A 23,334-nucleotide genomic window follows, 5' to 3' on the forward strand; every position below is an offset into this window, starting at 1 on the left:
TTTAAAACTGCGTTGTTGCGATCGTTGTTACCACACAAAATTAACTATGACGCTTCTAATCTAATATCGTTGATTTTACGGATAATTTTGCTCGAACGCCTGCAGCTATGGAATTTACAGAAACGCTCCATACTACAAAAGCATCAAGCATAAGTAATCAACTAAAGCTGTTATCCTATGAAAATTTAAAGCGTGCTGGATAATATGGGTTATTATTGTAGCAGATTTAAGACGCGACTTAATAAAGAGCAAAATGCCTTTTTAAATCACAAAACTTTTATACTCCATCCTCACACAAACATCTCTTATTCAAAAATTAAATTAAATGCACTGGAAGTATTAGTTGACAATTTCGTAGTTCTTGTTCACTCGCTTTCAACTACATTACCCCGTTTATAATATAAATTACACCTCGAAAAATTTTTGCTCAAATACACTGGTATCAATTTATTGGCACTCAGCTCTACCGAAATAGTCTGATAAACTATTTACTTTTTCAAAAAACTATTTTAAAACGGACACGTTGTATATTGAGAAAGGTGTGCGAAATTTATTTATTTTTGGAGAAAATGGTTGTTTTAGAGGTACAATATTTCAATATTATTTTACATTCAAATTAATTTACCTGCGAGATATTGACGGAGGAAATACTGTTTCTAAGCTTTTGAAGCATAACAGGAAAGAAAAATAACGAAAAATATCGACGTTCTCTCGATTCAATTACTATTACATTATTACAACAAAAATCTAAATAACTTGTAATAAGACAAACGTCAAATAACATTTGTCGATTAGTAAATAATTCTAATAATTTCGAAAAATCGTCGTAGTCACACAGATGCGACTTTAAATTTGGCAGTCTATAATTAGTATTTCCGCCCCCACCTCGAATAATCCGGATGAAGCCATTAGATCACGAAAATCGCGATTTAAACCACATCTAAAGCATTTTCCCCCAAAAGAGTTAATAAGATAAATGTTTGGGTGGTGGGCTTTTAGTATTTAATTGTGCGTCACTGAACGATCGGTCTGTTTTTCCTCCCAAGGAAGGTAAAGCCCTGTTTAGAATGGAAATGTGCCATTTTATAAATCCTCCATCCCACGTCAATAACCATTAACTTGTCCTAATTCGTTCTGGTAAATTTAAAAATGGGTGGGGTCCTTAAGCCCATATCGGTGGGTAAGAGCTTGAAAGGGATTTATTGAAAAAAACGTGCGTTTCGTTGCCGACTATAATAAAAGATTCATAAATTTCAAATATCAAATGGTTTAATAAATGCAGAGGATTATTTATTTTCTTCCGACTGTAGTATGTTTTTTCTCTTATGAAAATGTGGAGGGGCATAAATCACTTTTATTTTGCTTAATTCATTTTAAATTCACCTTAAATTTTCTCGAGGGCTCTTAGGTCTACGAAAGCGGGCGGAAAGAAGAGACAAAACTCGTATGTGTTCATAACATCGATAACCTTGTCTCTATAGCATCATTTGTTTTTTTAATAGAGTTTGTAAGATTAAAATCTTGATAGAAAAAGTTTGAATTCACGAACATGACATTCCCGTATATTTAGAGCGTCTGAAGACAAAGTTAGTTATAAATAGCATCCATATGGGGAGGTGTGACGTTCAATGGGGAGGTGTGACGTTCACCATGAACTTCAGATCATCGTCCGTTGATTATGCTCATTGCTTTATTTTGTCTACTCTTGCTAAATTTAAATTTGGAACGCTTTAAGTTAATTTTTTCCTGCGATGATAATTTAGTTTCACGTTTCACGCTTCTGGTGGTTGGAATATGAATTATTTATTAAAAAAATTATGTAGGCCATAAGGATTACCGCACTTTCATTGTAATTACCGCGATGTTTTATCATCTCTGCGACGAAAAATGAGCTTTTGCGATGTAATTTAAAATGATTGTATTAATAAAAAAAAAACTTTGCGGTAATAAATTTGGAGGGCTTACCTTGGAAGATCATAAAATAAAGGAGTACTCCAAAGCTAGCGCTAAATGTGCCCTCCATTTCTTAAAAGTCACTGGCTATTGTCAGCAAATTACATTTCACAAAACTAATTTACCACTATTTATACCGAACGGTTATTGCCCACGACACACATAAAAGTTTGCCTAATGGTAGTTTTTCAAGTCAGGATGAGCCCATCCAGATTACAGACGCACTTGGAACAGTTTGACAAAGTTTGGTGCAAGTTGGAGAAGGCGCGTAAGTTCGACGCTCACCTCCGACGCTCCTTCAACAGTGCCTTCGACGCCGACGACGCGCTGCTACTGAAACACGGCGTATTCCAAACATTCCAGTGATAATGCTTTTCAACGTGTTCCACTAGGTTGCGCTCGGTGGATTTCGTGCGCTATCGCACAGGGGAATATTATATTCTTTTTCAACAATTTTGCATAAACCGTAATTTATGGACGGAGAAGTACAGTGTATTGTTACGCCGCAATTTTAAATAATATTCGGTTATTATTTGGTGTGGCTTGAAGTTTTCTGATCCCCGAAGAATGCAGTCATGGGTTGTTACCCGATGACATTCTAAATACATAAACATGTTTTTCTCTTATAATGAAGACAATTGCTTTGTTTCTTCTTTAAAAAGCGTTTCATTTGTACATTTGCAAAATGCTCCAAATGTGTTCAACAGACATTCTTAAAACTATATTATTAGGTAGCCTCAAGTTTGCGTACCAACCGCAAGAATGTGCGACACTAAAATAGCAATACTACAATTTAATTATCGTTTCTATTTTTAAAAACAAAAGGACATGCTTCAACTTTCCTCTCAAGTTCTCTTAAAATGTAAAAATGAGACCCGAAATTTTAACAATCTGACGAACTAATGTTTTAAGAACATCTCTCAATGAACTGAGTTGTCCGAAAAAGAAAGTAGCTGCACCATTATTGACCCAATTTTTTGCAATTTTTTTCATAAGCCTTTACGTTATATGAAAAGTTGTTATTTTCTGTTAAATACTTCTTTGCCTGTGAATTTCTTCAGAATTTTTTGCTCAAATACATTTAAACATCGTTGTTTTAGAATAAAACTAGAAATAATATAATAATAATAATAATAATAATAATAATAATAATAATAATAATAATAATAATAATAATAATAATAATAATAATAATAATAATAATAATAATAATAATAATAATAATAATAATAATAATAATAATAATATATAATGATAATATTCTTAATTAATTACATTTAATTATAAAGAAAAGTAGAAAAAATTTGAAAAAAATCACATGTATAGAAAAAAATGTAAAGCATGTGACTTGTGTTCTGGGCGACTATTAGTTTTTGAGATAAAGTGAAAAATACTTCTAGCGAACTCACTCTGTAAGTACGGACACGATTTAAATGGATCAAATTAGTGTTAACACAAATTTTTACGAGTTAAGAAAAAATATAATCGTTTTAGCCAAATATTAAGCAAGTTTAAATCTTCGAAATCATGATAGTCGTATTTTTATGTAAAAGAAGATTTCGTTGCAGACCTTTGTCGTAATTAGTGTTAAATATGGAGGTGTATTTTTTAGTTTGTTTAAAATTAACTATAGTTAACGGATCCGTTGTGAAAAAGAAAACACGTGAACAAATGTTATTTACGAGCAGAACATTGTTTCCTGCTTGTCTTTTCACTAAAGTGCATAGTTCAAATTTCCAACGTTCTAAAAATCAAACGCTTACAATGGTCACAAAGAAACTACAAGGTAGCTGAAGTGTTCTCGCATCTTGACCGATAAAAAGTGTCTCGAAATTCTGGCCACGAACTTCTTTTTCCTGAAGCAATTTATCAAGGAAACATTCCCTTTTAAATTTTCCGCTTTTTAAGTTTTTAGGACGAAAACAATTTCAATTTAACCTTTTTATAATACACAACAAAATGTTAAAGTAAAATAATAAGAATAGATCATAAGAGCGAATTTTCTGAGACAAAAAAGACCACATAAGCTGTATTATCTATTTTATCTTTTCCATTTTCGTAATTCCGTGATTCAATTAATAAAAGCGCGCGTAGGAAAGCAACAAGTTAAAAAGATTGCGTTACCGGATCGATTCACTTTTAGCTTCAAATAAGTAAAATTCGTTTGAGGATCTCTTATAATAAATCTTGTGTACTAAAGTCATTAATTATTGCTTGTTGTAACTGGAAATTTTTGTCTTAATTTTTTCTGTAGGTTTTGTGTTTTTTTACAAAATCATCACAAGTTACAAATTCAGTATTTCTTCCACTTTACTTCTTTTGTTAGAAGGAAAAACCTATCGCATTCAGTGCACAGCTTTACGAATGTACTCGTGTGTAGATACTTACCGTTGTAAAGCAAAGCTCGTATTAAAGCACCTATTACGCTCACTGCTTTACTAGTGTATTGACATATAACCCGCTTTAGTTTTTGTGACTTCACAAAAGCACTTCATAATATAATGTACTTAAAAATATCGAGTCTAACTCATTGTAATATTGATGCATTATTAACGGTGCATAGTTAATTTGCTTCATAGTTAGAAAAATGTTGATATCCTATTAGAAATTTTAAGATATTAAATTATTACAACAATGTAATAATCAAACTAATAAAACAATAGATTCTAATTGCACACCGTTTGGTGTTATTACATGCAGTTTCTCATAAACGTGAGTCTGCAATTTGCTGTTAGTGGTTAGAAGCTTTCGGAGAACACCATTTGGATGGTTCCTATTGTTTTACCTTCATTCTAACATATCCTCCGAATTACGAATATTTCAATTAAGATTTTAAAAAAGTTTAAAAGAGGGTACGTTATTTTAATTTTAAGCTTAGTAACTAGTACAATAAGCCCACTGATAATGGGATGCCAAAGCGTTTAGAATATAATCAAATTTTCAATCACTCCCTCAAATTAATTTCGAAATCAGACATGCATGTAGACATATCTACATTATAGAGCAATGCCATGCCGTATTTGGAATTTTAGGCCGCAATCATTGTAATATTGAACTGTTGGATATATCGACAGTTCATAAACGTGTACTTATACAGGGTGTCCGTTTTTCGATCACCACCATGACGATACTTAATATAAGAGATACGAGATCGGTTAAATTAGGGCAATTTATTTTTTTATTTTTTGAGTTTGAGTTGAAGGCAAAATTAGCGCCCCCTTAAAATTGATATTTGTTTTCGTCGCTTTGGCGAGATTGAAACTTTCACATAGAATCTAAAAAGTGCGTATCATTTGTTATCTAGGATTTGTTTCTTTGAGCCGTAACATAATGTATAATCACATAGACAAAAAGTTGGAACCGTCAACTAAAGACGCAATGACATAAGTCTGATCTTGATAGATGAAAAGGTCTTTTACAGAGCCATTCTGAATCCTTAATATTCGGAATGCTGCTCTAGAATCGCTAGCCGGAAGAAACGTGTGCCCTACACAGATATTTCATTCTGAGGTAAAATTAATCCTGCAGCGGGTGGGCGATATCCGAGAACTGAAACTGATAGAGCTCTCTAAGGACCCTGCTAGTACTCTATCTACAAGAGTCATCGCATTTATGCAACAATATTCCCTTTTATTTACGATAGACTTGTGAAAACGAACTGTGCAAACTTTTTACCAACGTGGAAAAAGCTATCTGCGTGTATTGAAGCTCCCACTTGTGTCTCAAATTGAAGTGCTGAATAAGTAAAAGAGGAAGCACATTTTAAGGAAGATAAATTAGTGTGAGGCTACGTTTTAGAGGAGATTCACTGGATTTGTTCATTTCGAGCGGCTCGTTGCGAACTGCGTCTCTTAATAATTATAACGTTGCGATAAAATTAATTAAGGAGATTCTCAATTGCCTGGTTTTTTCCTTAATTTTGGTTTTCAAAGATTAATTAAATCCAAACATTTTAAAACAACCGTGTCAGAGTGCACCGAATATTTTATTTAATTTATCAAGCAAAATCAATTAATGAAGACTATCTATTAAACTGAATAATCTTTTGACCAAACTGTGAACTGTATAGATTTTTTATAATACATACTACAGAATGAACCACAAGTAATGCTGCACAAAAATCATATCTTTGTTATAATATGTCATTTTTCAATAATCAAATAATTTTTATTCAAAACACCAACAAACAACATGTCAAAAACTTAAAGTTATCAATTACACAAAAAGTATAAAAAAAATTAATTGACTGTTAAATCTAAATATTGTAGTAAATTTACTGTTGTAAAAAATTAACTCGTTTTTACGTAAGAATTCATCTCAACCTAGAAAATGAACTCACTGGATGGAAATACATATTAGTACTAAAACTAGTAGATGTGCGTAAATCCTATCCGATTTTTTTGTCCTCTTACAACCCCCTTCGACCCCCTTAGATCCCCTTCAATTCCCTTCGACCCCCTTAATTTTATTTTGTCTCGAAATATACGCTTAATTCTCGTTTACGGAGCTATGAAGTCTCAAACAACACTTTACATTTCACCACCCCACTCTTGCAAGTCAAAAAGTTTAGAAAAATTATTTTTTAAACGGCCTTTAACTAACGATGACGTCACACTATGACGTCAGAACACGTCATAATCAGATGCAAATAATTTCAACGTTCGATGGGTTTTGGAACCCAAAGGTGTAGCACTTACCTTTCCCAAATCCAAAAATGTGTGTAAAACAGTCTTTTTACCCGGTATTTCCCCGGTATTCTCCATGAATTACAATCAAGCGTCAGTTCATGGCGCATGATGGTGCGCTTACGCGCCAATTCTTCATCGCCCGCGCGCCTGAACTTTAATTCACGAATATTTCACGAAACACAGTCCCACTTTGCACTTTTGGAACACTCAGTACGATTAATCACTGATTTCGTTTGGTTTTTTGAGAGATAACAACACTCACTGTGACAATCTCGCAATGACAACTTACTGTCAAAAGCAATCGTCAAAAATCGTGCAAAGTCAACGCACTCTTGGCAATTTTTTCGAAAGGATGATTTCAAGCATTTATCAAACTTTTTGGGCAAAATAATACTTTCTATTCAATAAAGAGTGACTTCAATGTCGATTTACACCTTTGTATCGCGTCTACAACATGTTTTTTTCTTTGAAATCACCTTAACTGCCCCATGCAAAACCAAAGTTGGCAACAGTGACAAAAAAAACCTATTGACGATTTTGTGCATTATCAATATTTTTTTCATTCAATTGACATTTTTTTTCAGTAGGTTTTTATTTTCAGAATTTTTTATATAGTTTGTCACTAATTTTTCCACAACTTCTGGAGTACAACTTTCAATTTACAAAAATTTTACACTTGAGACTTTATTTACGAGTTTAATTGTTTTACCAAATGACAGGTCTAAACCAATACAATGACTGAAAGACTGAAAAGCTAAAAAAAAATAAAACTGGACACAAAAAAAATTAAAAAAATATAGTAAGATTAAAATTCTGTTTATCTAAGTGACTGAAAGTGTGATAAACTAAAAAACTATAGAAGTGCAAAGTAGGAACATTAAGAAATTGAAAAATTAAAATTACATCACAGTGAAACAAGAAAAAACAGAATAATTTAGAAAAATTAAAAAATTAAAAAGCTGAAATACTGAGAATGAATTTAAAAACTGTGTGACCGAAACACTAAACTTATTAAGACTGGAACCCTGTGAACATAGAAAAATAAAAAGTTAAGAAGTTTGTTAAAAGTTGAATAACTTAAATAAAGCACCCTTTTTTTTTGTTTTAGCTTGTCAAAGATCATTAAAATAACTAATAAAAACATGATTCATAAATTTAAAATGCCTAAGATAACAACTAAAAAGATATAAAAATTTATGACCAAATTTGGTACATTTTTTTGTTTTATTTGTTTTGTTAGAGAATCTTGCGAAACAATTAAGTTTTTGGTGAAAAACTTGCGAAATGTTTAAGTTTGAACACGCACTAATTTGGGAGAATTAATCTTTATCAAAAAAAAATGTGTATTGTAAAATTCGGTCACTAGTTATAACTCGATTGGTTGCTGTATTCATTTGCAAAAACTCATTTCCAACTGCTCACTGTATTGTGTTTTCGTTGCTTGTTCAAATAGTTCAGAACAAAAACTTTAAAGAATGTGGAATTAAAATGCTTTGGAAAAAACAGACGGACATCAAAGCGAACAACTCTTTTCCACATTCTTTATGTGGTTTCAGGCAGTTTTTATTTCGAGTAATTGCTTTATTCAATCGGGGCCCATTTGCTACATACGGTCCTGGAGTTGGCCTCAGTGCTGGTGGCCCCATCTATGAAACAAATAAGAACAAGTTGTGAAAGTTGGGAGCGACCGTTGTTACCGAGTGAGCCCAAAACTGTCAATACAGTGAAATGACAAGAGAAAAATAAATTGATAATTTACATCTTTTCGCTCTGTTTATCTTATAAGGAAATTAGGGGCATATTTTGCAACTTTTCCATTTTCTCCAATTAATTTCACCATGAACTGCTAGTGGAGTAGACTTGAAGGTACGTTGACGAGAAACCTGGTGCGTAAATTGATTTGGAAATTTGTCAATGTCCAAATACTGACCCAAGTGTCAAGTGATTCATGCAAGGTTAATAGCTAATAATGTCAAAGTTCTTCCAAATGATGCAGATCACTAATTTCCCGAACGCGAATTGTTCTATTACCATCTAATTTATCACTAGGTATAAACATTTACCCACATTGTTTATAACTTTGTTTGAGGAATGTCATGCACTCTTTATCTCCAGTTTTTGATAATTTCACATTTTCATCCTGTTCGCCGTACTATCAATTCGTGCTTATCATTCAACTGATATGTAGCTGTCTGTGTTTTCCCCCAGCAAAGTTACTACTTAATTTGTTTACTTCTGACCTATCCACAATGATGTCTTGTGTTAGTGAGGGTTCCAGCATGGGCTCTGTCTGGAAACGGCTCCAGAGAGTGAATAAACGTGCGGCAAAGTTTCAGTTCACGGTGTCATATCATCAGCTTGCAGTAGAATTCACCTCAAAATGGCAAGTATATGTTTGTTTTTTGATTGCAGTGTTTACATTAAGCTCATCTTGATTTACGAGATTTTGGAAGCCCTAGAATGGGGACAATTCATGCCTTTCTTAACCGCAGTTACGAGCGAAAATCAATAATCTAGACAAGGTTACATAACCAGCATAATGCAGCGATTATTTTCTTTAATTAGACCACTGCACTTCCTCCAGGGACTAAAATTTTAATGCAGTCACGCTTATTTCCTGCTTTACTATCTGGTCAATGACATGTCATGAATATTAATTTAAGTCCCTACAGGTTTATTCCTCGTGTTATGTGAATATTATGTGTTTTAGGCAACCCCACAAACTTTCCTTAGTATGGTCACGTAGGTCTAGAAGGGTGGCTTCCGCCCCAATGGCTTGGGAGCCAACTCTTCAGAATGCTTACAAGGGATTAGTGGTTTGGCCGGTTCCAGAAAATCATCAAGTAGCTATTACTTTATTTAGAGACCCGAGAACTTCAGAATTAGAAGACAAGGAATGGTCATTTATTATAGAAGATGTAAGTTTTTACGTTTTTATTTAAAGGAAGATAAATAAAAAATTAAAGAATTTAGCTAAGGCACTTAGGCAGAGATACAAAGTGTATTTGTTTAATACAGCTTTATTTGCGTCTAGATATGAAGAACAAATATTGGGTTCAAGTTTTTTTTTATAAGTAATTAACTAATTGTTATTCAGTTAAATCAATCATTCGCAAGTTTTATTTTTTATGTCTTCGCTATTGAAACATTTTTATTAGAGCAGATTTTAAGTAGCAAGGCCGGGTCCAGGTACATTTTTACCTGAGATTATTTTTTTTTTTATAATTATAGAAACTGGGAAAAAATCAGTTTTGCTAAAACAGTTTAAAAATTACTAAATAGGGTCGAAAGTTAGACTTTTACGGACATTTCGCCAGATTTCTATGCTTTATAAATGCAATTATTTTGCAAAATTTCCAAAAAATAAAGCCAAAGCTTATTAATAAATGTTTTCGAAAATGTAGCAAGATTTCTTTTTTTTTTGAGAATTTAAGCATATTTTAAACTCAAATTTTTGCACACCATAATGAAATAGCTAAAATTGGGTCAAGAATGTAATATGTTTTGCCTTTTTTGACCGTTTTTTCTTCTTGAAATACAATTACTTAACGAAGTTGTGGTAAAAATAAATCGAAGTGAGTTTGATACGTTGTTTTGATGAAAATGCGTTTTTTATTTTTTGAAATCTTGCTAAACCTGGCTGAAAAGTCGGAAGTTGGGCCAAAAATGTATTTTCTTATCCAGAAACACGGTAGATTTTCTCAATTTTGTCAAAAATTAGCTGAATAATCGCTGAATTTGGTCGAAAATGATCTTATTTTTGTCTTTTTCAAGTGGTTTAGCACTTTTTTTTAATTATAAAACTCATTTTTGTGACATTTTAATAAATTGAAACAAAAATGATAAAATTAGGTCCTAAATGGCGTTGTTTTTTTTAAGCAGTTTATTATTTGTTCAGCCACTTAAACTTTAAACTAATTGAGATTTTTTTCAAATAGACTGAATGGTCACAAAATGCATCTTTTTTGCATCATTGAAATAAGGAAATTTTTCTTTTTTAAACCAAATAATGTTTCTACTCGTAATGAAATATTGGTCTTAAAAAATGAATATTTAATTTTTTGTTTTAACTTTTTCTTAAAAGTTTTTTTTGTATCGCTTTACTTTTAAGTCTGCTTTGGCTCTGACAGCATTAAATAGGACTAGATTATTTAGATTTATTAGATAATTAAAACAAATTTTATTTTTATTAAACACTGAAACTAATTATTAATAAACCTGTTTGTTAGAAAACATGATACTGATGTTTAAAATATGTAACAACAAGGAAAACAGTTTTCTCATGTTTCAATAAATGCTGAATTTTTTGTATCATACATAATTCGATATTTTGCTATTTAATTAAGAACCAGTTTTAATATAGAACGCAAAATGGTTTTTAAGTTTGTTTTTATTTTATTTTCCGATTATTAAAACATAAAATCTGGTTGATTTTTATACTTTTTGAATTGCGTGAGATTTTAAGGCTAAAACTGGTTGATATTTAATAATGAATCTCAAAATAATTGTATGTTAAGCGTTTTTATAATAAAATTTAAAACTCGCTGTTATTTTATTTTATTTATTTGTGGAGTGTTGTCTTGAGCTGAATAATTTCTGCACAAATCAACACAACCGTATCAAATAATCATTGATTCACAAAAAAGTTATGTTTTAACCAATTTTCGAAAAAAGAGAACGTTAACAAATCAGTAATTACACTGAAAACTGATAATGTTAGATAATAATTTGAAGATTCCGATTATAAATCTATTATACATTGTTATGATTAGATTTCATTTTAAAAATACATTTTGTATTTTAACTGTATTTAGACTTATTTTTAAATTATAATATTGTAGTTCTATCTTTAACTTGAAAAAATTTAGTTACACACACTTCATTTTCTGCTATTTTAAGCAGGAAACTCAATTTTTTTCATTGCATTTTTGTCACTCACTGTTGAAAACAACTTAAAATGCAAATATTTTATTATCAAAGCGTAAAGATACAGTTTTGTCTGTGATGATTTAAACTTAGAATCATGATTCAGTTGTGATTACAATTTTTTACAAATCCTTACTCATGGAGTTTAAGTCTGAGACAAAACACAAGCCTTATGTAAATTTTCATTTGACTGAATCCTAATCGCAGTGCATTTGATTATCATTAATACACTTACGCTCATTCTAAAAATAACTTTAATGTTACGATACATATTTTCACAATTGTGTTATTTTGGACAAAGGTCCCAACGACCGGAAAAAGACGCCAACTTGCCGTTGCACATGTCAATATGCGAAAGTATGCCAGCATCGAATCAACTCACTCAGAATTACAAATATCGTTTAAGACTACAACAAAGAAAATTACTTCCGCCAAACTTGACTGCACTCTATCGTGTGTCCTTTTACGCGAAGGAAAAGCGACGTGAGTTGTGATTACGTTGTCTTGTCGTCATTTCACGCCTTTTTCTTATCAGAGATGAAGACATGCAATCGATGGCGTCTCTAATGTCTGTAAATAATAACAGCGACGATATTGCCGCGTTAGAGGATGTAGAAGACGACGATTTCTCTCTATGTCAGAACGACAACTCGGTCAAAAGCAGCATTAACGAAGTGACCCAACATTTACAACAAATGACCAACAGCTTGTCGGGCTCCGACTTTGCCAGTACGCCAATTAGCGGTTAGTTGTGGCTAAATCCATTCAAACTTGTGCTAATAATTTTTGGTTTAGTTGCAAGTATTCAGTCGTTTTCACGAGACGATAAAACTCCAACAGCTGAGAATTTTTCACCGATTGGGGAAAAACCCAAAGCTACGACTGTTCCACCACCTAGATTTAGCGACTTTGCTGAGGATGATGTCGATCCGTATTCGGAACAATGCACCGAACTGTTAGATAAATTAGACGCCTTGGAGGAAGACGAAGAGAGTGTGCCTAGACCTAAGAGTGTAAATTTGAAGTTAAAACCTTTGGAACTGAAGGAACATATTGACCTGCCAAAGAACCAACCCCAAAAATTGACGACTCCAGGTGACTGATAAATTAACTAGTTCTTGTTTTTACGTTTTTTGTAACAGGGCAAGATTTATTAGAGTGGTGTAAGGAAATGACGAAAAATTATCTCGGAGTTAAGGTAACGAATTTAACGACGAGCTGGAGGAACGGAATGGCCTTTTGTGCCGTCATACATCATTTTGAACCGAGCTTAATGTAAGTGTAAAGTTTTAAAATTTTAAAAAATTGGACTGATTTTTTCGCAGTGACTTCAATTCTCTTTCACCTCACGATGTGAAAGGAAATTGTAAGATAGCGTTTGACGCCGGTGATAAGTTGGGTATTCCGAGGGTGATTGAACCGACAGATATGCACATGTTGGCGGGTTAGTTTTGTTAAATAATTAATAGAAAAAATAACAATAAAATTGTGTTTTAGTGCCTGATAAGTTGGCAGTAATGACTTACTTGCACCAACTGAGGGCACACTTTACGGGTCACCAGTTAGAAGTACAACAAATCGGTAAAACTTCCGAGGAAAGCAATTATGTCATTGGAAAATTCAATACTGATAAAGACACAGATATTACGAAGCAAGTCTTCGGCCAAGAGATTATAAATTTAAGGAAAGCTAAGCAGAATCAACAGGTGAGTAAAGCGTGTCATAGTCGGGCGTTACTAAAGTGTTTCGTTACATTAGTTGAATAAATCGCAAGATTCGAAAAAAGAGAAAGAGTTAAACCAAACCAATAAGGAAATTAGCCAAAATCAAGACATGAAAATTGCCGCTTCAAAACTACAACTTCCATTAAAAATCACCAATGAACCGGCTGAAAGTCCGAAAGAGCCCAAAGAAAAGTCCCCGACTGTTGTGAAAGACATGAAAGACATTATCTTGTTAGGTTCTAAAAGCATAATGAGTAAAGTAATGTCTTCGCCTTCAAAAGACAAAATTCAGGCTAAGAAAACAGAAGTGAAGAAACCGATTCTGATGACACGAAGGGAGCTCACGGATCCGTTCGGGTCCGATGATGAGGAAGAAGTTACTGATAATAAAGTCATCAATAATAAAGTACCTGAAGCTGATGAGATGAACGGTTCTGGTGATCATAAAGTCAAGGATAATCAAAACGATGTGTTCTCGGATCTTCCCAAACCGAATGCGGTGAGTTTTTATGAAGTTTTCCTGAGTTTTTTGCAAGTTTGGTTTTGCATTTATTCGAGATCATTTGAATCACTTTTGAGTTGCCTAATTTCACACCACTTCTACTATTATTTTTAATAAATATAATGGAATGTGAAATAAATCTAATACAGGAGAAAAGCTACCAAATAAATTTACAATTCAGTCATGGTATTTTGCAACTCTTATTATTTTTTGTATTTGTCGTTATTTTTATTCATAAGCATTTTTTTGAAAATTTACGAGAATAAAATATAAAAAATCAATGCATTAATAAAAGAGAACAGCTATTTTAATAAACTATTTTATTTCTTTTTACTTTATTTCTTCTAAGGAAATGTGGAAGAAGTTCCGCTTGAACCCTACATTAGAAATACATCTTATGAATTTTAATAATAATTATCTGAAAATTTGTACATTTAAGTAGAAAGCTAAATTTTTTTTGGATGACTCGAGCTTCTTTGAGGGATTTTTATCAGCTTTTTTTATACTTAAGTTAGCTGTTTTCGATTTATGTTACTTACACTTTTGAGTTGCCCTCTATTCCACTTCAAAAATTTTTTTAATATTCTAATATCTGCACATTTGTAAGACAAAGGTTAGATCTGTTTGTTTTTAAATTTAAAAAAATGTTAACAATTCCAAGATTTTGGAGAATTCTAAGACCTATAATTCTCACCTTTTTCCTTGTTAAATAAAGGAGAATTTAATTCTGCATTAATCTCTATTAATATTTCCTATACTTTATTAGTTTTCAAGTTAATACTATTGCTGGAAATTCAGTACTAACTATGGCTGTCTGAAAGTTAGTTTTCCGTAATCATAAAATAAATTGATAAAATTTAGTTTGAAAAAATTTGTATCCTCATATTTTATGACTCTGTGTCAATAAAAAGGAAAAAAAACTTTAAATTTGTTAAAAATGGATAGCAATTTGTTAGGTCAGATCGATACAGAATTAAATTTGCTTTCATTTAGTAAAATAAAAATTGCCGCTTTTTATTAGGAAAAATTTTTGAAGCGAATTTTTACGATCACTGGAAAAATTAAAAGTAGAATTTTCGAATTCTCTTTATCATTCCTTGGCCTAGAACTGTTAGTAAATTTCTTTTCTGTATTTTTTTGAACTTCTGCTGTAATTTTTCATAAAATGTTAGTGTAGAAAAAGGTCTTGAAGATAACACGTTTAAAAAACTTGTCTTAATAGCTGTTTTATTAAAATACTATCTGCCACATGAGAAATATTTAATCGAAACTAAATAAATAATGGAGAGTACGTATTTTTTTTAAACATCGGTACACATTTTATTTTCTGTTTTGTTTATTGCATTTTAATCATCAAGATTTTGAGGACTGATGACACAATCAAAAGATTTTTATCTTTACTAAATTGAATAATATAAAAAATTGAAATTAGGCTTCTCGCTCGTAAGTTTAGTCCGCCACTGCTCGTTCGTCCAACACGTCACTTTTCCCCCAATGTTATTATTTTTAAACATATGGAACGTCCTCTATTGTAAACACAGAGTCAGTGGAGAGCAGTTACAATGGTTAGGAACAATTTTAATAAATTAACATTTTGGTGTGAAGGTTTGGCTTGCAATTAAAATGTTTTTGACGCGTGTGCAGCAAATACTTATGCGACATTCAGAGCAAAGAGAACGTGCCAGGCAGTTGCTTGAACAGACCAGAAAAGACGCTTCCATCACCACTTCCCCCACTAGGGTATGTAGCTTTTTTGTAGCCCTTCTCATCTTGCTAGTTTGTCATTGTTATACCATTTTTAATTTTTCTTGAACTTTGTTATTTTACCAAAAACACTAAAAATTGACTCGTATAACAGTCTGAAGAAGAAAGACAAGCGCAACTGCGTGAACGTGCGAGAAAAATACTCGCAGAAGCTCGGAGAGGGTCCACCCCACAAACTGAGATTATTCGACTGAGTCCAGACTCGGTCAAAAACTTTTTAGAAAATGACGAGAAAAGTTTCCTCGAAGGGAATGCGAATTTTGAACGACAAAATAGCACCGGTAGTTGAATTAATTACGAGTGAAATCAGCCAGTATTGAGATTTTTTACAGGTTCTGAAAAGAACGGTAATGTTTATTCGGAAGCTAATTCAGAAAAGTCTAGTCCTAGTAATAGAGAGAGAATCACTCCAGATAAGTTACCAGACGAGTTAGGGTTAAAAGAAGTGAGTTGGAGTTAACTTATCTAAGTTTTTTATTTAATATTTAAAAAAATAATTTCGCAGATGGGTATTGATGTACATAATTGGATCGACAAAGAAATGGAAGATTTAGAGCGCGAGCAAAGTGCCATAGATGAACAAGCGGCTGTTTTGGAAAAACAGTTACGTCTAGTTATGGAATCTCCAAATAGCAATGGTGAGGAGGAGGAAGCTCTAATGGCCAAGTGGTTTATGTTCGTCAATAAGAAAAACGCTTTACTTAGAAGGCAAATGCAACTTAACATATTGTAAGTTGTTTGTTTGCCATTTGATTTTTTTTAATTGGGCGTGTTAGGGAGAAGGAGGCCGATCTAGAGACGAAATACAAAATGTTGAATAAAGAATTGCAAAATATCGCATCGATAGAAGACTGGCGGAAAACGGAGGAGCAGAGAAACCGCGAGCAAATGTTGTTGGACGAACTTGTGCAAATAGTTAATAAGCGAGACGAGCTCGTTCATCATTTGGACAATCAAGAAAAAGCGTAAGTTTTAACTAATTTCATGCATTTTAACATTGTTGTTTGTGTTTTTTTTATAGAATCGAGGAAGATGATTTAATAGAGCAAGATTTATCACAGTTGGACTTGCAACCGAAGGAGAAATGTGTAATTCAGTAAATCACTTGGTTAGTTTTGGCAAATTATTTTGTAATTTTCGGCGAAATTGCTTCAAATTAATTACGATATTGTATATGAAATGGTGCTTTTATGTGATATTTTATTTAGAATTAACGAGCAATAGAAATAAAGCTTCTCTGATTTAACGATACTTACAAAATAATTTGTTTAATCTCGAATACAGTTGTGTGTAAATTATTAATTTATTGCCTTAATGAACCGGTTTTTAATAAAAAGACAGTCTTGTTTTTTGATATGCTTCAAAAACTACATGTACGAGTATTATTTAAGTCGTATTATTTATTTAATTGTAAATGTAAGGAACACATTCATTATGGATTGGATAATCCGAATTAAATGATCTAAATGGGCTGTAAACTACGCCATCCACGTGGTAGTGCAATATATTAAGGGAAATTTTTCTTTGCTACTTTCTATTAGAATTGATCATGGCTTGGTTGAAAAGTCAGTATTTTGGTGGTCATGCATTCTAATGTCTATATTTTCGAACTTGGTTGTAACAATCGTTGGATGTGAATAGATTACGCTATGTATACATTTGTACGTAATTACGTGATTGTGTTTACCTATCGTCCTACCATTAGCTTAAAACTAGTGTTAGTGGTTGTAAAATAACTTTTTTTATTGATGTATATTTATTTGTAAGGTAACCGATTAAGTTAATGTAAATAAACTTAAGAAGACTATTTTTGTGTTAAAATGTCTGCAAAAGACGGTCAGTACTTGGGGCCCTGGTGGCCCAGTAGTATAAGCGCCACTTTCGACGGGGGAGGTCGGGTGTTCGAACCCGGATCAGGGTAAAAATTTTTCTATGAAAAAAAGTGTAGAAAAGGTAAGTGAAACAACCCATAAGCAAAAATAAGGGATTAAGAGAACACATAGACGTATAAACATAAAGCGGAGCATAAAACTGACAGAAATAAGAAAATAATGCGGCAAAAGATAAAAGTACGTAAAGGCGCCAAATTGTAAACGTGCTTTTTGTTTTGAGAGAAAAAGAGATGAACGTAAAGATGAAACATAACTTCAAACTTTAGCGTTGAATCCTTAGATTACTTTTTTCTAAATTATAAAAAAATAAACGAAAATATGTAATTTATCTCTAAAAAATTTTAGTTAACAGAATTTGTTTAGTAAAGTCCCGAAAAACATTGTTAATAAAAATTATGGCCATTGTGAATCTAGTAGAATTTGCACACGTCCACTATTTTTGAATAGAAAATACACAAATTTGGTGATTTTTGAAGAAATTATGTCCATTTTCGGTCAAAAACGTGCTGAAAGTCACAAAAATTATAAAATTGTAAAATCAACTTATACGCCCGGAATCTTTTGATGCAATCTGATGAAAAATTAGCGAATTAAATTGAAAAAAAGTGGAAGAAAATGTTTTCTCGGGCTAATTCGCCGACTTTTGAACTGAAGGTATTTGCATTTTAGGTGAATTATTGCAATTATATAGTTTGTAATGTTGATTTATTTAAAAAGTTTGTGTTAAAATATCTGCAAAAGACGGTCAGTACCTAGGGCCCTGGTGGCCCAGTGGTATAAGCGCCACTTACGACGGGGGAGGTCGGGTGTTCGAACCCGGATCAGGGCAACAATTTTTCTGAGAAAAAAAGTGTAGAAAAGGTAAGTGAAACAACCCATAAGCAAAAATAAGGGATTAAGAGAACACATAGACGTATAAACATAAAGCGGAGCATAAAACAGACAGAAAAAGAAAATAATGCGGCAAAAGGTAAAAGTACGTAAAGGCGCCAAATTGTAAACGTAAGAGAACATCCGTCATTAATAAATCCGGTGAAAGCAAATCGAATATTTTTTGTAATATCTCACCGAGTACCAAAATATTTTGATCATAGAGCTATAAATAAAATGTAAATAACTTAAAACATCGCCTTTTCAACGATTGTGAAACACACACAAATCTTGCACAAAAAATTACATCATTAAAATGTAAAATAATCTGCCATACTAAATCAATAATGAAATTTATGTAACGATTTAACTTCTTGCGGTTATTAGAATACGATGCATGAACACGCAAAATTATAGCTGTTTTAGTTAATAAAATATTTTTAATTGGAATACGTCCAATTTTGCCTTAGGTTTTGTTTCCCATCGTGAAATAAGCCCAGTTTTTGTGCAACTTGTAGATTGTTATCATTTCTTATTAATTAATCCAGAGGATTCGTAGACTTCGTATGTTGAAAATTTACGTTATATTAAAGGAATTTTTTCCAAAAGCTTGGGGCTTGTTTGTTGTGAAACATATTAACCTTAGAATACAATACCTTTATAAATTTTCCGTTTAACTGCAGGCGACATGTGTATGTGTCTGCAAATTATGGTATTTTGGGTCAGACTCAAACACCAAATAATGCAAAACTTCTTTATTTCGTTATCAAATAGAGGTATAAACATGACAGCAATAATTAGATAATACTTTGAAACTAGTCTAAATACTTAAATATGGCATTTAATAAATACACAAATCCAAGATAAAATGAATGAAAATCACGCCCATCGCAAATTTCATTCACCTTATGCAAATCGTTATCCATATTCGTTTCGTTATCGACGTGTGAAGGTGAAGAGGTACAATATACATATTTTACAAACTATGATAGTCCCACGACTATTAAGGTACTTTTAGTACTTGATAAGATGCCAACGTTTGGAAATGAAATGAATTTTTGACAATGATATCACAAATGATACAAACAACATCAGCATCTCCACCAAGCCTCAATTTTCTATTCTATCTATGGTGCTTTAATACTGATACCCCCCGTTGCCGCCGCCGCCGCTGGGGTAGCCGCCGTTGGCGTAGCCGCCCCCGATTCCGTTGCTCACTTGCTCGTAGGAGATTTTGGGTTTGTAGCCTTCGTTGTCTGCGATGTATTCGACGGTCTGGCGCCTGCCGTCAGGCAAGAGCACGTAGTATTTGCCTTGGGCGACGTCTCCTTGGCGCGACTCCTGGTGCCCGAAGTCGTTGCCGGACTGGGCGTCTTGGACGTGGTACTCGAAGTTGTAGTTGGCCGGTTCCTTGGAAAAGAGCGCTTGAGCAACTTTGTGACGATGTTTATCATTTGGCTGTGGCGCAATTATGAGGTCTTGATTTTATAGGAATTAGGCGGATGGAATACTAATATAACGTGTTGGATTGAATTATTGCCAAAAGAAAGTGTTACGCAATGTGTGGAATGCACTTTTAACTATAAATTATTTTGTGGAATTATTTATTCGACGGTAGTGTTTCCTGGATTGGGAGATATTGGGTGTTTGCGAAATTGTGCGTAATGTAATTGATCTCCGAACGATTTATTATTAGGGATTTACATATTTAGATAAATAATGATTTTCGAAACGCATCAATAATTTAAAAAATTACTGATACGAAAAACTGGAAGAATGGATTGCTTGCTTAAGTTATTATCTGGTTATTTATGTATTAATAAATTAGTAATTGTTTTGTAGATTTATTTTAGAGTAATAATCGATTTTTATGTAATTATTAGATATTGTGTCGATAAATTAATGTTAACAAATTAATTAATTATTTATTTTTTAATTAAATTATCCATCTTTTTTTATAGCAGTTTTTTTCATTTCAGAAGACAGCCGGAAGCTAAATATGTTATGTGTATTAAATCTTTCTAATTTTTTCTACAAAACAAATGGCCTTTATCTGTAAAAATAGTGAATTGACAATGACTTCTTAGGACTGAAAGGATTTTTTTGATTTTCTCAAAATATTTTTCAAAAAGACCTCCGACTGAAAAATAGGTGTTTAATGAATAGCACGTTATCTCATGTTAGCTTAGAGTTTCTCAGAACGGGTGGGCGACCATTTTATTTTTTTTAATATGAATATTTATTATAATTACAAATTTCTAACAAAATTCAATGTGTACTGAAATGCCAAATTATTACGCCGAAAAATTATTGTGCAATTAACATAAAGAGTAAAAAAATGTGCATGACAAACAATGGTTACAAACGACAAAATATGAACAATAGAATAATACAAACTGATGACAAAAAACATAATAAATTAACGACGGTATTAATTTAAAATAATGAAATATTATTAACTTTTGAAACCGTATTTTTTCAAAAAGTAAAAAAATGCACTAATTATTAAACAACTACAATAAACAAATAAATAAAAATCATTTCAATGAGAACGATTCTTATTTTATTACTTATTACATTTTTACTGGAGTGCCTTATTGTCTTAATTCTGTCGAGCATTATGTTTTATTATTATTATTTTATTAACTTATTCTGTCATTTGTTCTTCTTTTCGTCGTTTTAAAACCTCGTATTTGTCGTAGGTTTAATTATTTTTAACGTGCAGACGCTGGCGTAAATATAAGATACATAGTTGTGAATTTAGATCATTTTATACAAAATATATTTTACAACTTTTAAGCACTCAAGCAACAGGATTTTTTATTTTCTTTTATTTTTTATTTTATTTGTTGTTTATACTTTCAAATGTTAGTAAATTCAATTTATTTTTTTATTTTTTTTACTTCACGTAAGAAATCAGTTCGACTCTTAAATTCCAAAAATTTATAAATTTTTTTAAATGTAATATAATATGAAAGATATTACTTGAAAACCTTAGTGTTTAATTAGTTTTGATATAGAAATATGTATCAGGATTATAATCTTAAGTTTAAAAAATATTTTTGCAAAGAAAATAATACAGGTAATGATTTATTCTTATATAATGTCGATCTTAAGATAACTTGGATTTTTGAATATTCATCTTTTTAATATTGGTGAACATCTGTGATGTTCAATAATTTACAAAGGAATTTTTGGTGAAATAATCCACTTCCGAAAAGCGAAAATTCTAGACACAAAACAAAGGCAAAATGATATAGAGATTCTAATTAGAGTAAGAATACAAATGATTAAAATTTAAAATATAATAACAATAATGCAAAAATGTATTGACATAGAAACAAGGGAAAACTCGTTGATGGTTTCGTAATCACTAATCAGTAAAGATCTACTAAAACAATTTTTACACAATAATGTGGGCTAATTTCAATTTTTAAACGCATATTTTTTTCTTGAACAATTTTTTTTGTTTTCTGTAACAATTTTATCGAAATCTGTGTAAGACAAAATTAAAAATAATATTTAATTTGTTTATTACCAGTGAACTTAAGTGTTAATTAATTTATTTTTTTTAATCATCAGGTCGAAATATCAAAATTTTAAGATAAAAGCATTTACAAGAAATTAAGACAAGATTTTTTGATCGGAAATTAATAAAAAAATTAAATGTGTAATTTGCGGTCTACAAATTATACTACTACTCGTACATTTTGTTGCTATTTTGGAATTTTCATAAAGTATTTAATCGTTGTAAGTCAAATAAATTAAAGAAACAAAAGGTAAGACTATGGTGTACTTATTTATACCAATTTTTTGATTTTTTTTATTTGATTAGGCGTTGTTTTATTGATTATTAGTTATTATAATAATTTAATTAGGCAATTAATTTATTATTATTAAAGTTTTATTAATTTTACTTAATTAAAAATGTAAATCGCTTTTGCATAAAAATAAATTCCAAAATACAAGTATGTACGAATACCTAATCTAATAAATAAATAATGATTTTTATTATATACTTACCATTTAAAAATCATAATAAAATAATAAAAAAAATTGCGTTTAGTTTATAAATAAGGACAAGACTCATTAAAACAAGATTTCTTCTCCTAATAATGGAAACTAACATTGCATCACGGTTCTACTATTTAATTAATTTCTGCCAATTTTCCGTTTCATTCAACTCGTACGAATTACCTGAACTTACAAAAAATAAATACAGTATGTTTTTTTAATTATGTTAATTTTCTTTGAAGTATGAAAAAAAACGATTAAGTTAAGTTAAAGAAAATAGTTAAATAGCTTACGGATTGGTCATCGTATCCACCACCTCCATAACCACCGCCGTTTCCTCCATACCCTCCATTCCCCCCCTGCCCTGGAGGCAAGTAATTACCCCCGGGTCTTGGGGCCCCATACTGATTATTGGGCCTCACAATGGCCGTGGTTTGGGCCGGAGCCCCGTATTGGTTCGACGGGGGTGAGAACGGTCTTGGGGGCCCATACTGGTTATTAGGGGGTCCGTATTGGTTACTGGGGAGGTACTGACTGCTCGGCACTGGGGGCTCGGCCAAAACAAGCGCCGCAGTAGCGAAAAAGACAAGAGCCACCTGTACCCAAAAAAATAGTATTAACCACCACCGGCAAAAAAATCACTGTCACTGCCACCTTGCCTACCTTCATAGTTATAGTTGCACAAAAACTAAAACTAAAGTGTTTGCTTAAAGATGATTTGGGATGGTCTGGCTGTGCGAATCTTCGCTTTTGCTTTTATACCAAAGCTGAGATAGTGGGTGTAATCACAAATATTTTACTTTCATCCCAAAACCTTGCTACAGTACCATCACTACGAAAAAGCACCCTACCATCTAATCTCTTCCCCTCTAGACACCTTTCGGTGCTGAAACAAACGGAGGCCGAGATGCGCCAATTCTTTTACGATTCGATAAGTCATCTCTTGCGTATTCGTAGGCGATTGCATTGAAGTGGTTCAGTGAATCGTCTCGGTGCAAGGT

The 23,334-nt window shown here is 32.1% G+C and overlaps 3 protein-coding genes across 11 annotated transcripts in view; 1 reads left to right on the forward strand and 2 right to left on the reverse strand.

Moving 5' to 3' along the window:
* Window positions 1-6,999, reverse strand: part of LOC655424 (uncharacterized protein) — a 141,405-nt gene extending 134,406 nt beyond the window's left edge. For 3 of the 4 annotated variants that reach the window (XM_015977705.2, XM_008192535.3, XM_015977707.2), the window contains exon 1: window positions 1,966-2,301. In XM_015977705.2, the coding sequence (XP_015833191.1) occupies window positions 1,966-2,023 (58 nt within the window). In that variant the 5' untranslated portion in view covers window positions 2,024-2,301. Of the gene's footprint in view, window positions 1-1,965; window positions 2,302-6,650 lie in introns of those variants that run through there. The other variant, XM_015977706.2, reaches the window with a different exon arrangement.
* A 1,344-nt stretch (window positions 7,000-8,343) lies between these two features.
* LOC655260 (EH domain-binding protein 1) lies at window positions 8,344-17,364 on the forward strand. Of its 6 annotated transcripts, none has more exons than XM_015977692.2 (16): window positions 8,344-8,507; window positions 8,908-9,024; window positions 9,352-9,559; window positions 11,869-12,050; window positions 12,103-12,311; window positions 12,363-12,662; window positions 12,710-12,842; window positions 12,893-13,011; window positions 13,065-13,273; window positions 13,326-13,790; window positions 15,399-15,533; window positions 15,652-15,838; window positions 15,890-16,002; window positions 16,063-16,286; window positions 16,334-16,522; window positions 16,579-17,364. In XM_015977692.2, the coding sequence occupies exons 2-16, from the start codon at window positions 8,921-8,923 to the stop codon at window positions 16,655-16,657; spliced, it is 2,856 nt and encodes a 951-aa protein (XP_015833178.2). In that variant the 5' UTR covers window positions 8,344-8,507; window positions 8,908-8,920; the 3' UTR covers window positions 16,658-17,364. The 6 variants fall into 6 exon arrangements, with proteins under 6 accessions (XP_015833178.2, XP_015833181.2, XP_015833179.2 ...); XM_015977693.2 differs by lacking the exon at window positions 8,344-8,507 and adding an exon at window positions 8,538-8,690; XM_015977695.2 differs by lacking the exon at window positions 8,908-9,024.
* A 1,695-nt stretch (window positions 17,365-19,059) lies between these two features.
* Window positions 19,060-23,053, reverse strand: LOC655183 (cuticle protein). The gene is given in 3 exon segments (NM_001167848.1): window positions 19,060-19,729; window positions 22,627-22,929; window positions 22,997-23,053. Coding segments are annotated over 3 exon segments (582 nt in total). The 5' UTR covers window positions 23,003-23,053; the 3' UTR covers window positions 19,060-19,456.
* Between the last annotated feature and the right edge of the window lie 281 nt (window positions 23,054-23,334).

The sequence above is a fragment of the Tribolium castaneum genome, chromosome 1 (genome assembly GCF_031307605.1).
Source record: "Tribolium castaneum strain GA2 chromosome 1, icTriCast1.1, whole genome shotgun sequence".
In the NCBI taxonomy this organism is placed as follows: Eukaryota; Metazoa; Arthropoda; class Insecta; order Coleoptera; family Tenebrionidae; genus Tribolium; species Tribolium castaneum.